This window comes from Coregonus lavaretus, assembly GCF_964263955.1.
Source record: "Coregonus lavaretus genome assembly, chromosome: 33".
In the NCBI taxonomy this organism is placed as follows: domain Eukaryota; kingdom Metazoa; phylum Chordata; class Actinopteri; order Salmoniformes; family Salmonidae; genus Coregonus; species Coregonus lavaretus.
In genome coordinates, this window is record NC_140020.1 from 5,407,694 (window position 1) to 5,420,922 (window position 13,229).

At 41.8% G+C, this 13,229-nt stretch overlaps 1 protein-coding gene across 1 annotated transcript in view; it reads right to left on the reverse strand.

Moving 5' to 3' along the window:
* Nucleotides 1-13,229, reverse strand: part of LOC311108091 (glutamate receptor ionotropic, kainate 2) — a gene marked incomplete at both ends in the record, with an annotated part of 104,979 nt that overhangs the window by 90,018 nt on the left and 1,732 nt on the right. The window contains one exon of the mRNA XM_084150732.1: nt 11,685-11,942. Within this exon, the coding sequence (XP_084006858.1) occupies nt 11,685-11,942 (258 nt within the window). The remainder of the gene's footprint in view (nt 1-11,684; nt 11,943-13,229) is intronic.

Here is a 13,229-nt window from a genome sequence, read left to right on the forward strand (position 1 = left end):
AAATAATAATTCAGTACAGTGTAGTAGAGTTCAGTACAGTAGAGAGTAGTTCAGTACAGTACAATATACTGTACTATCCAAACTTGTGCCACATTCGTCTATGACAGGTTCAGATTTGGCCCAGTCCGGTCCGTCTGTGGACATTAACAGGGTGGATTAAACAAATTTCAACTCTCATGGATGTCCGGCGGTGCTCAGTGGGTGAGTAAGCTGGTTACAGTAAATGGAGAGAGAGTGGGCTCATGGGGAGCGGTTGCCCAGACAGACTATTTTAACTCTCTTGGTTTGACCACCAGATTTACATTTTAGCAGACACTCTTATCCGGAGCGACTTACAGTAGTGAGTGCATACATTTTCATACTGGTCCCCCATGGGAATCGAACCCACAACTCTGGTGTTACAAGGGCCATGATCTACCAACTGAGCCACACAGGACCGATGATAGAAACACAAAGAAAACAGTTATGAGCTGAACATAACAGTATGCCAGTGGACGGGAGGACAGTAGCAGGAGACCCAAATGTGATTTGTGACTATTATGATTTCCCATTGCAGCCAATTCAGTTGCAGTAATTCCGCTACTGATGTTTTTGGTAATTCCGTTACCTGATTTGGTAATGGAATTACAAGTTTTAATAATTCATTTTAAAAATTAATAACCAAAATTGTAAAATCACTAACTAATTGGTAGGTCTGCCATTACTTGTTACTTCTGTGAACTTCTGTGAACCTCATGAGGAAGAGAAATTTAAAAATACCTTAAAGATATGTGGGTATTTGGTAATGGAATTAAAAGGCACAAGGAATAATATTCACATGGAAAAGTCCACAACCCACTCCAAAAGGTTCAGTGGGTTTTGTCCAACATGTCTCCTGACCTACTCATTGCCACAGTCATTCCCTGGATCTAGCTTTGTCCCGTGGAATAAATATTGTGGATCTAAATGTTTTTCCTCATTATCCTGGACTATCCAACCACCATCTTATTATGTTTGCAATCGCAACAAATAATCTGCTCAGATCCCAACCAAGGATCATCAAAAGCTGTGCTATAAATTCTCCAACAACCCAAAGATTCCTAGATGGCCTTCCTACTCCCTCCACCTACCCAAGGACGTCGGAGTACAAAAATCGGTTAACCACCTAACTGAGGATCTAAATGTAACTTTGCGTAATACAATAGATGCAGTCGCACCCCTAAAAACTAAAAACATTTGTCACAAGAAACTAGCTCCCTGGTATACAGAAAATACCCAAGCCTTGAAGCAAGCCTCCAGAACATTGGAATGAAAATGGCGCTCCACCCAACTGGAAGTCTTCCTACTAGCTTGGAAAGAAAGTACCGTGCAATATCGAAGAGCCCTCACTGCTACTTAATCATCCTATTTTTTCAACCTAATTGAGAAGAAAAAGAACAATCCAACATTTATTTTTGATACTGTCACAAAGCTAACTAAAAAGGAGCATTCCCCAAGAGAGGATGGCTTTCACTTCAGCAGTGATGAATTCATGAACTTATTCGATGAAAAGATCATGATCATTAGAAAGCAAATTACGGACTTCTCTTTGAATCTGCGTATTTCTCCAAAGCTCAGTTGTCCTGAGTCTGCACAGAACTGTCAGGACCTAGGATCAATGGAGACACTCATGTTTTTTAATCCTGTATCTCTTGACACATTCATGAAAATAGTAATGGCCTCTAAACCTTCAAGCTGCATACTGGACCCTATTCCAACTAAACTACTGAAAGAGCTACTTCCTGTGCTTGGCCCTCCTATGTTGAACATAATAAACGGCTCCATATCCACCGGATGTGTACCAAACTCACTAAACGTGGCAGTAATAAAGCCTCTCTTGAAAAAGCCAAACCTTGACCCAGAAAATGTAAAAAACTATCAGCCCATTCCTCTCCATTTGTTTTAAAAAGGCTGTTGCGCAGCAACACACTGCCTTCCTGAAAACAAATAATGTATACGAAACGCTTCAGTCTGGTTTTAGACATCATCATTGTACTGAGAATGCACTCTTTTAATGGCATCAGACCAAGGCTCTGCATCTGTCCTAGTGCTCCTAGACCTTAGCAGTGGTGTAAAGTACTTCAGTAAAAATACTTTAAAGTACTACTTAAGTAGTTTGTTTGGGTATTTGTACTTTACTTTACTATTTATATTTTTGACTACTTTTACTTTTACTTCACTACATTCCTAAACAAAATTATTTACTTTTTACTCCATACATTTTCCGTGACACACTCGTTACATTTTGAATGCTTAGCAGGACAGGAAAATTGTCTAATTCACACACTTCTCAAGAGAACATCCCTGGTCATCCCTACTGCCTCTGATCTGGTGGACTCACTAAACACATGCTTTGTTTGTAAATTATGTCTGAGTGTTGGAGTGTGCCCCTGGCTATCTGTAAAAAAATAATACTTGAAAATGTGGCCATCTGCTTTGCTTATTATAAGGAATTTGAAATGATTTACACTTGTACTTTTACTTTTGACACTTAACTATATTTTAGCAATTACATTTACTTTTGATACTTAAGCATATTTAAAACCAAATACTTTTAGACTTTTACTCAAGTAGTATTTTACTGGGTGACTTTCACTTTTACCTTCTATTAAGGTATTTTTACTCTTACTCAAGTATGACAATTGGGAACTTTTTCCACCACTGGACCTTAGTGCTGCTTTTGACACCATCGATCACCACATTCGTTTGGAGAGATTGGAAACCCTAATTGCTCGACATGGACAAGTTCTTGCCTGGTTTAGATCTTATCTGTCGGAAAAGATATCAGTTCGTCTCTATGGATGGTTTGTCCTCTGACAAATCAATTGCACCTTTCGCCGTTCCTCAAGGTTCCGTTTTAGGACCACTATTGTTTTCACTATATATTTACATTTACATTTACATTTACGACATTTAGCAGACGCTCTTATCCAGAGCGACTTACAAATTGGTGCATTCACCCTATAGCCAGTGGGATAACCACTTTACAATTATTTTTTATTTTTATTTTTTTTAAGGGGGGGGGGGGGGGGGGTAGAAGGATTACTTTATCCTATCCCAGGTATTCCTTAAAGAGGTGGGGTTTCAAATGTCTCCGGAAGGTGGTGAGTGACTCCGCTGTCCTGGCGTCGTGAGGGAGCTTGTTCCACCATTGGGGTGCCAGAGCAGCGAACAGTTTTGACTGGGCTGAGCGGGAACTATGCTTCCGCAGAGGAAGGGGAGCCAGTAGGCCAGAGGTGGATGAGGATATTCTACCGCTTGGTGATGTCATTCGGAAACACAATGTAAACTTTCACTGCTATGCAGACGACACGCAGCTGTACATTTCGATGAAACATGGTGAAACCCCAAAATTGCCTACCCTGGAAGCCTGTGTTTCAGACATAAGGAAGTGGATGGCGGCAAATTATTTTACTTTTAAATTCTGACAAAACAGAGATGCTAGTTCTAGGTCCCAAGAAATAAAGAGATCTGCTGTCGGATCTGACAATTCATCTTGATGGTTGTACAGTCGTCTCAAATAAAACTGTGAAGGACCTCGGCGTTACTCTGGACCCTGATCTCTCTTTTGATGAACATATCAAGAATATTTAAAGGACAGCTTTTTTCCATCTTCGTAACGTTGCAAGTATCAGAAAAGTTTTGTCAAAAAATTATGCAGAAAAACTAATCCATGCTATTGTCACTTCTAGATTAGACTACTGCAATGCTCTACTCTCCGGATACCCGGATAAAGCACTAAATATACTTCAGTTAGTGCTAAACACGGCTGCTAGAATCTAAAATTTGATAATATTACTCCAGTGCTAGTTTTATTGCTAACCTACAAATCATGGGCTTGCTCCTACCTATCTCTCCGATTTGGTCCTGCCGTACATTCCTACACGTACGCTACGGTCACAAGACGCAGGTCTCCTTATTGTCCCTAGAATTTCTAAGCAAACAGCTGCAGCAGGGCTTTCTCCTAAAGCGCTCCATTTTTATGGAATGGTCTGCCTATCCATGTGAGAGATGCAGACTCGGTCTCAACCTTTAAGTCTTTACTGAAGACTCATCTCTTCAGTAGGTCCTATGATTGAGTGTAGTCTGGCCCAGGGTTACGAAGGTGAATGGCAAGGCACTGGAGCGACGAACCGCCCTTGCTGTCTCTGCCTGGCCAGCTCCCCTCTCTCCACTGGGATTCTCTGCCTCTGACCCTATTCCGGGGGCTGAGTCACTGGTCATTTGTTTACATCCCTGATAGTGAGCATTTCTCCTTTGCCAAGATAATCCACCCGACAAGTGTGGCATATCAAGAAGCTGATTAAACAGCACAATCATTACACGGGTGCACCTTGTGCTGGGGACAATAAAAGGCCACTCTAAAATGTGCCGTTTTGTCACACAACACAATGCCAAAAATGTCTCAAGTTCTGAGGGAGCATTCAATTGGCATGTTGACTGCTGGAATGTCTGCCAGAGAAGTTGTCATCAATGCAAAGGGTGGCTATTTTGAAGAATCTCAAATATTAAATATAATTTGATTTGTTTAAAACTTTTTTGGTTACTACATGATTCCATATGTGTTATTTCATAGTTTTGATGTCTTCACTATTATTCTACAATGTAGAAAATAGTAAAAATAAAGAAAACCCCTGAAATGAGTAGGTGTGTCCAAACGTTTGACTGGTACTGTATGTATGGGCAGGCATAAGCTACGGACAATGAACACAATTGCATTTTATCTATGGCAATTTCAATGCACAGAGACACCGTGTCGCAAGGATCTGTACACGATTCCTAGAAGCTGAAAATGTCCCAGTTCTTCCATGGCCTGCATACTCACCATACAAATGACTGCCTCGCCTGGTTCACCAACTACTTCTCAGATAGAGTTCAGTGTGTCAAATCGGAGGGCCTGTTGTCTGGACCTATGGCAGTCTCTATGGGGGTGGCACAGGGTTCAATTCTTGGGCCGACACTTTTCTCCGTGTATATCAATGATGTCGCTCTTGCTGCTGGTGACTCTCAGATCCACCTCTACGCAGACGACACCATTTTGTATACATCTGGCCCTTCATTGGACACTGTGTTAACAAACCTCCAAACGAGCTTCAATGCCATACAACAATCCTTCAGTAGCCTCCAACTGCTCTTAAACACTAGTAAAACTAAATGCATGCTTTTCAATCGAACGCTGCTGGCACCCGCCCACCTGACTAGAATCACCACTCTCGACGGGTCTGACCTAGAGTATGTGGACAACTACAAATACCTAGGTGTCTGGTTAGACTGTAAACTCAACTTCCAGACTCACATAAAGAATCTCCAATCCAAAGTTAAATCTAGAATCGGCTTCCTATTTCGCAACAAAGCCTCCTTCACTCATGCTGCCAAACATGCCCTCGTAAAACTGACTATCCTACCGATCCTTGACTTCGGCGATGTCATTTACAAAATAGCCTCCAACACTCTACTCAGCAAATTGGATGTAGTCTATCACAGTGCCATCCGTTTTGTCTCCAAAGCCCCATACACTACCCACCACTGTGACCTGTACGCTCTTGTTGGCTGGTCCTCACTACATGTTCGTCGTCAAACCCACTGGCTCCAGGCCATCTATAAATCACTGCTAGGCAAATCCCCGCCTTATCTTAGCTCATTGGTCACCATAGCAGCACCCACCCGTAGTCTGCGCTCCAGCAGGTATATCTCACTGGTCATTCCCAAAGCCAACACCTCCTTTGGCCGCCATTCCTTCCAGTTCTCTGCTGCCAATGACTGGAACGAATTGCAAAAATCTCTGAAGCTGGAGACTCTTATCTCCCTCAATAACTTTAAGCATCAGTTGTCAGAGCACCTTACCGATCACTGCACCTGTACACAGCCCATCTGAAATTAGCCCACCCAACTACCTCATCCCTATATTGTTATTTATTTTGCTCTTTTGCACCCCAGTATCTCTATTTGCACATAATCTCTTGCACATCTAGCATTCCAGTGTTAATACTATTGTAATTATTCTGCACTATAGCCTATTTATTGCCTTACCTCCATAACTTGCTACATTTGCACACACTGTATATATATTTTCTGTTGTATTTTTGACTTTATGTTTTTTACCCCATATGTAACTCTGTATTGTTTTTATTGCACTGCTTTGCTTTATCTTGGCCAGGTCGCAGTTGTAAATGAGAACCTGTTCTCAACTGGCTTACCTGGTTAAATAAAGGTGAAATAAATAAAAAATAAAAATAAATAAAATGACACCCATTGAGCATGTTTGGGATGCACTGGATCGACGTGTACGACAGCGTGTTCCAGTTCCCGCCAATATCCAGCAACTTTGCACAGCCATTGATGAGGAGTGGGACAACATTCCACAGGTCACACTCAACAGCCTGATCCACTCTATGCGAAGGAGATGTGTCGCGCTGCATGAGGCAAATGGTGGTCACACCAGATACTGACTGGTTTTCTGATCCACGTCCCTACTTTTTATCTATGACCAATAGATGCACATCTGTATTCCCAGTCATGTGAAATCCATCGATTAGGGCCTAATGAATGTATTTCAATTGACTGATTTCCTTATATGAACTGTAACTCAGTAAAATCTTTGAAATTGTTGCATGTTGCGTTTATATTTTTGTTCATTGTAGTTGGCAGAGGTCCTTACCTCAACATGATGTATTTTCCTTTTAAGGCTTTTTCTGGTAGTTGTTTTCTAAGCCTTTCCTATCTATTTGTCCAGAAATCAAAGCCTTTACTTATGCCTAATTTCTAAGATGGAAAATGGTTGAAAAATATATATAGTGCCTTCAGAAAGTATTCATACCCCTTGACTTACTCCACATTTTGTGTTACATCCTGAATTCAAAATGGATTAAATTGTCATTTTTTTCTCACCAATCTACACACAATACCAAAGTGAATGACAAAGTGAAAACATGATTTTAGAAATGTTTGTACATTTATAAAAAATGAAAATTCTGAAATATCGGATTTACATACACTACCGTTCAAAAGTTTGGGGTCACTTAGAAATGTCCTTGTTTTCGAAAGAAAAGCAATTTTTTTGTCCATTAAAATAACATCAAATTGATCAGAAATACAGTGTAGACATTGTTAATGTTGTAAATGGCTATTGTAGCTGGAAACGGCTGATTTTCTATGGAATATCTACATAGGCATTCAGAGGCCCATTATCAGCAACCATCAGTAATGTGTTCCAATGCCACGTTGTGTTTGCTAATCCAAGTTTATCATTTTAAAAGGCTAATTGGTCATTAGAAAACCCTTTTGCAATTGTGTTAGCACAGCTGAAAACTGTTGTGCTGATTAAAGAAGCAATTAAACTGTCCTTCTTGAGACTAGTTGAGTATCTGGAGCATCAGCAATTGTGGGTTCAATTACAGGCTCAAAATGGCCAGAAACAAAGAGCATTCTTCTGAAACTCGTCAGTCTATTCTTGTTCGGAGAAATGAAGGCTACTCCATGTGAGAAATTGCCAAGAAACTGAAGATCTCGTACAACGCTGTGTACTACTCCCTTCACAGAACAGCGCAAACTGGCTCTAACCAGAATAGAAAGACGAGTGGGAGGCCCCGGTGCACAACTGAGCAAGAGGACAAATACATTAGAGTGTCTAGTTTGAGAAACAGACGACTCACAGGTCCTCAACTGGCAACTTCATTAAATAGTACCCACAAAACACCAGTCTCAACGTCAACAGTGAAGAGGTGACTCCGGGATGCTGACCTTCTAGGCAGAGTTGCAAAGAAAAAGCCATATCATATTTTCTTTGCACTGCCTAGAAGGTCAGCATCCCGGAGTCGCCTCTTCACTGTTGACGTTGAGATTGGTGTTTTGTGGGTAAACATTTAAAAAAACATAATTCACTTTGACATTATGGGGTATTGTATGTAGGCCAGTGATACAAAATCTCAACTCCACTATGGCCAAGACCAAAGAGCTGTCAAAGGACACCAGAAACAAAATTGTAGACCTGCACCAGGCTGGGAAGACTGAATCTGCAATAGGTAAGCAGCTTGGTTTGAAGAAATCAACTGTGGGAGCAATTATTAGGAAATGGAAGACATACAAGACCACTGATAATCTCCCTCGATCTGGGGCTCCACGCAAGATCTCACCCCGTGGGGTCAAAATGATCACAAGAACGGTGAGCAAAAATCCCAGAACCACACCGGGGGACCTAGTGAATGACCTGCAGAGAGCTGGGACCAAAGTAACAAAGCCTACCATCAGTAACACACTACGCCGCCAGGGACTCAAATCCTGCAGTGCAAGACGTGTCCCCCTGCTTAAGCCAGTACATGTCCAGGCCCGTCTGAAGTTTGCTAGAGTGCATTTGGATGATCCAGAAGAGGATTGGGAGAATGTCATATGGTCAGATGAAACCAAATTATAACTTTTTGGTAAAAACTCAACTCGTCGTGTTTGGAGGACAAAGAATGCTAAGTTGCATCCAAAGAACACCATACCTACTGTGAAGCATGGGGGTGGAAACATCATGCTTTGGGGCTGTTTTTCTGCAAAGGGAGATTTTGAGTGAAAACCTCCTTCCATCAGCAAGGGCATTGAAGATGAAACGTGGCTGGGTCTTTCAGCATGACAATGATCCCAAACACACCGCCCGGGCAACGAAGGAGTGGCTTCGTAAGAAGCATTTCAAGGTCCTGGAGTGGCCTAGCCAGTCTCCAGATCTCAACCCCATAGAAAATCTTTGGAGGGAGTTGAAAGTCCGTGTTGCCCAGCGACAGCCCCAAAACATCACAGCTCTAGAGGAGATCTGCATGGAGGAATGGGCCAAAATACCAGCAACAGTGTGTGAAAATCTTGTGAAGACTTACAGAAAACGTTTGACCTGTGTCATTGCCAACAAAGGGTATATAACAAAGTATTGAGAAACTTTTGTTATTGACCAAATACTTATTTTCCACCATAATTTGCAAATAAATTCATTAAAAATCCTACAATGCAAAATTCTCATTTTGTCTGTCATAGTTGACGTGTACCTATGATGAAAATTACAGGCCTCTCTCATCTTTTTAAGTGGGAGAACTTGCACAATTGGTGGCTGACTAAATACTTTTTTCCCCCACTGTATGTCCTCCTCTCTCTAAAGCTGATGACGCCGTACGCCTAAAAATGATCACGGTACTCAACGGTATGAAATATCGATGCGCTTGTAGAACGCACATCATGAGACACTCCACAAAGTCACAGCAGGCGATCCGGCAGACGGATACAGCTGGACGAGGACCCTCAGATGACGTGTCTTCTATTCATGGAGGCTGTCAGCTCTCATATTCATTCTGCATGGCATTAATCTGAGGAGACGGTGGGTGAGGGAACATTCTGGGTAATGTGGTTTGTCAGATATTCTCACTCATATGGAAGGCTGGGGTTTTGACGTGGAGTACATCTGGAGGGCTTTGAGGGGGCTACATATCTCATGGCCAAACCCTCAATGCTAAAGTCTTGGGGGAAAGAACAGAACAGTCATTCTCCTCTGCACCTCTGGATCTATGTAAGATTTAAGTGCCTTGCTCAAGGGCATGACGATTCACCTCCCACTTTTATTGCCCAGCCCAAGACTCAAACCGACAACCTTCAAGCTACTGGTCCACTTCTCTAAACTCTCAGCTACAGTGGGGAAAAAAAGTATTTAGTCAGACACCAATTGTGCAAGTTCTCCCACTTAAAAAGATGAGAGGCCTGTAATTTTCATCATAGGTACACGTCAACTATGACAGACAAAATGAGCATTTTTTTCCCAGAAAATCACATTGTAGGATTTTTAATGAATTTATTTGCAAATTATGGTGGAAAATAAGTATTTGGTCAATAACAAAAGTTTCTCAATACTTTGTTATATACCCTTTGTTGGCAATGACACAGGTCAAACGTTTTCTGTAAGTCTTCACAAGGTTTTCACACACTGTTGCTGGTATTTTGGCCCATTCCTCCATGCAGATCTCCTCTAGAGCAGTGATGTTTTGGGGCTGTCGCTGGGCAACACGGACTTCCAACTCCCTCCAAAGATTTTCTATGGGGTTGAGATCTGGAGACTGGCTAGGCCACTCCAGGACCTTGAAATGTTTCTTACGAAGCCACTCCTTCGTTGCCCGGGCGGTGTGTTTGGGATCATTGTCATGCTGAAAGACCCAGCCACGTTTAATCTTCAATGCCCTTGCTGATGGAAGGAGGTTTTCACTCAAAATCTCACGATACATTCATTCTTTCCTTTACACGGATCAGTCGTTCTGGTCCCTTTGCAGAAAAACAGCCCCAAAGCATGATGTTTCCACCCCCATGCTTCACAGTAGGTATGGTGTTCTTTGGATGCAACTCAGCATTCTTTGTCCTCCAAACACGACGGGTTGAGTTTTTACCAAAAAGTTATATTTTGGTTTCATCTGACCATAGGACATTCTCCCAATCCTCTTCTGGATCATCCAAATGCACTCTAGCAAACTTCAGACGGGCCTGGACATGTACAGCAGGAGGGACACGCCTGTCACTGCAGGATTTGAGTCCCTGGCGGCGTAGTGTGTTACTGATGGTAGGCTTTGTTACGTTGGTCCCAGCTCTCTGCAGGTCATTCACTAGGTTCTGGGATTTTTGCTCACCGTTCTTGTGATCATTTTGACCCCACGGGGTGAGATCTTGCCTGGAGCCCCAGATCGAGGGAGATTATCAGTGATCTTGTATGTCTTCCATTTCCTAATAATTGCTCCCACAGGATTTCTTCAAACCAAGCTGCTTACCTATTGCAGATTCAGTCTTCCCAGCCTGGTGCAGGTCTACAATTTTGTTTCTGGTGTCCTTTGACAGCTCTTTGGTCTTGGCCATAGTGGAGTTTGGAGTGTGACTGTTTGAGGTTGTGGACAGGTGTCTTTTATGCTGATAACAAGTTCAAACAGGTGCCATTAATACAGGTAACGAGTGGAGGACAGAGGAGCCTCTTAAAGAAGAAGTTACAGGTCTGTGAGAGCCAGAAATCTTGCTTGTTTGTAGGTGACCAAATACTTATTTTCCACCATAATTTGCAAATAAATTCATTAAAAATCCTACAATGTGATCTTCTTGATTTTTTCTCTCTCAATTTGTCTGTCATAGTTGACGTGTACATATGATGAAAATTACAGGCCTCTCTCATCTTTTTAAGTGGGAGAACTTGCACAATTGGTGGCTGACTAAATACTTTTTTCCCCCACTGTATGTACCACCCCTATAAAAACCATCACCAACATCACCATCATCATCATCATCATCATCATCACCACCATCATCATCATCAATAAAACCATCACCATCACCATCACCATCACCATCACCATCACATCATCATCACATCACCATCAGCACCATCATCATCATTACCATCATCATCACTACCATCATCATCACTACCATCATCACCATCACCATCATCACCATCATTACCATCACCATCACTACCATCATCACCATCACAATCATCATCATCACCAACACCACCATCACCATCATCATCATCATCATCATCACCACCATCATCGTCATCATCATCAACAACATCATTATTACCATCACAACACCATCACCATCACCATCACCATCATCATCACCATCATCACCAACATCAGCATCAGCGTCAGCATCATCAGAGATATCTGTACCTGTGCTGTCATCATAGACCACAGTGACCGTCCTCCATTTGAAGAAGTGCACCAGGTCCAGGATGGCCCGGCTGAGGGACTGGAAGTCTGGGTAGAGGCTGATGTAGTAAGAGTCCCTGTTGTCTGACACCTGGTGCTTCCACTTGGTCTGGATGTGGGGCACCCCCAGGGCATTACAAATGGACTGGACTGCGTTGGCTGACGAGCTGTGGGAGGGGCCAAAGATGGCAGCCACCCCCAGGGAGAGCTGGTCACAGGCTGGGGGGGGAAAGAGACAGAAAGAGAGGTGTTTGTTAGATACGTGTTTAGGTTCGTTAGAGTAGTGTTTCGGTTCGTTAGAGTTGTGTTTAGGTTCGTCAGAGTAGTGTTTAGGTGGAAGCCTTCAGCTCCTCGCTCCTCTACTGTCCACAAAATGCACCATGGGAATGCTGATCAAGAAAGTCCCTTTGGTCTCTCCCACATTTGATCAAGGAAGGACGATGTCGGTCACACTTTGCATTGAGTCACACAGATACCAGTAGCAGTAATGCATTTTGATTGACCTAAATCGTCCATAACACTTACTATAACATAATTTAGAGTTACGTAGCCTTCATTTAGAGTTACGTAGCCTTCATTTAGAGTTACTTAGCCTTAATTTATAGTTACTTAGCCTTAATTTATAGTTACTTAACCTTAATTTATAGTTACTTAGCCTTCATTTAGAGTTACTTAGCCTTAATTTATAGTTACTTAACCATAATTTATAGTTACTTAGCCTTAATTTATAGTTACTTAACCTTAATTTATAGTTACTTAGCCTTCATTTAGAGTTACGTAGCCTTAATTTATAGTTACTTAGCCTTCATTTAGAGTTACGTAGCCTTAATTTAGAGTTACTTAGCCTTCATTTAGAGTTACGTTGCCTTCATTTAGAGTTACGTTGCCTTCATTTAGAGTTACGTTGCCTTCATTTATAGTTATGTAACCTGGACTTCACACCTTTTTTGTTGTTGTCATTTTTCACTTATTTATTTCTAAAGTTCAAATCAAATGGAATATTACCATGTGAACCATATTTCTCCAATGTAACTTAAATGAGCACATCAGATGCAATCAGTTAGTTGGCAGCATCAGCAAAATATTTCTCAACAGCTATTCAGAGCGAGTCATTCTCAATCAATTTCTGGTTCCACATTTCACAGAAACCCTTGTTGTTAGTCACAATCATCCACAAGCAAATAAGAAATCCAAAAATAACTAATCACATCGATACTCAGAATTAGCAAAGCTAATAACACATGCAGCTGTCATAACACAACCTGTAGCATCTACCCAGAACACCCTCTAGCAATTATTCATGATGATACCCTTTATAAACGGCAGATGATTTCATAAACAAGGGAGCCTTACTGAATCTACCATACATTTTCTATAAAGGGTACCTTAATTTGAAGTCTTCCTATCTCAACTTCCAATCAGACCTGGATTCTGATAGGTGCACTTTAGCAGCTGTGGAATAGTCCCAAAAGTGCAAACCCCACCCATCTGGCACTCCAGGCATGC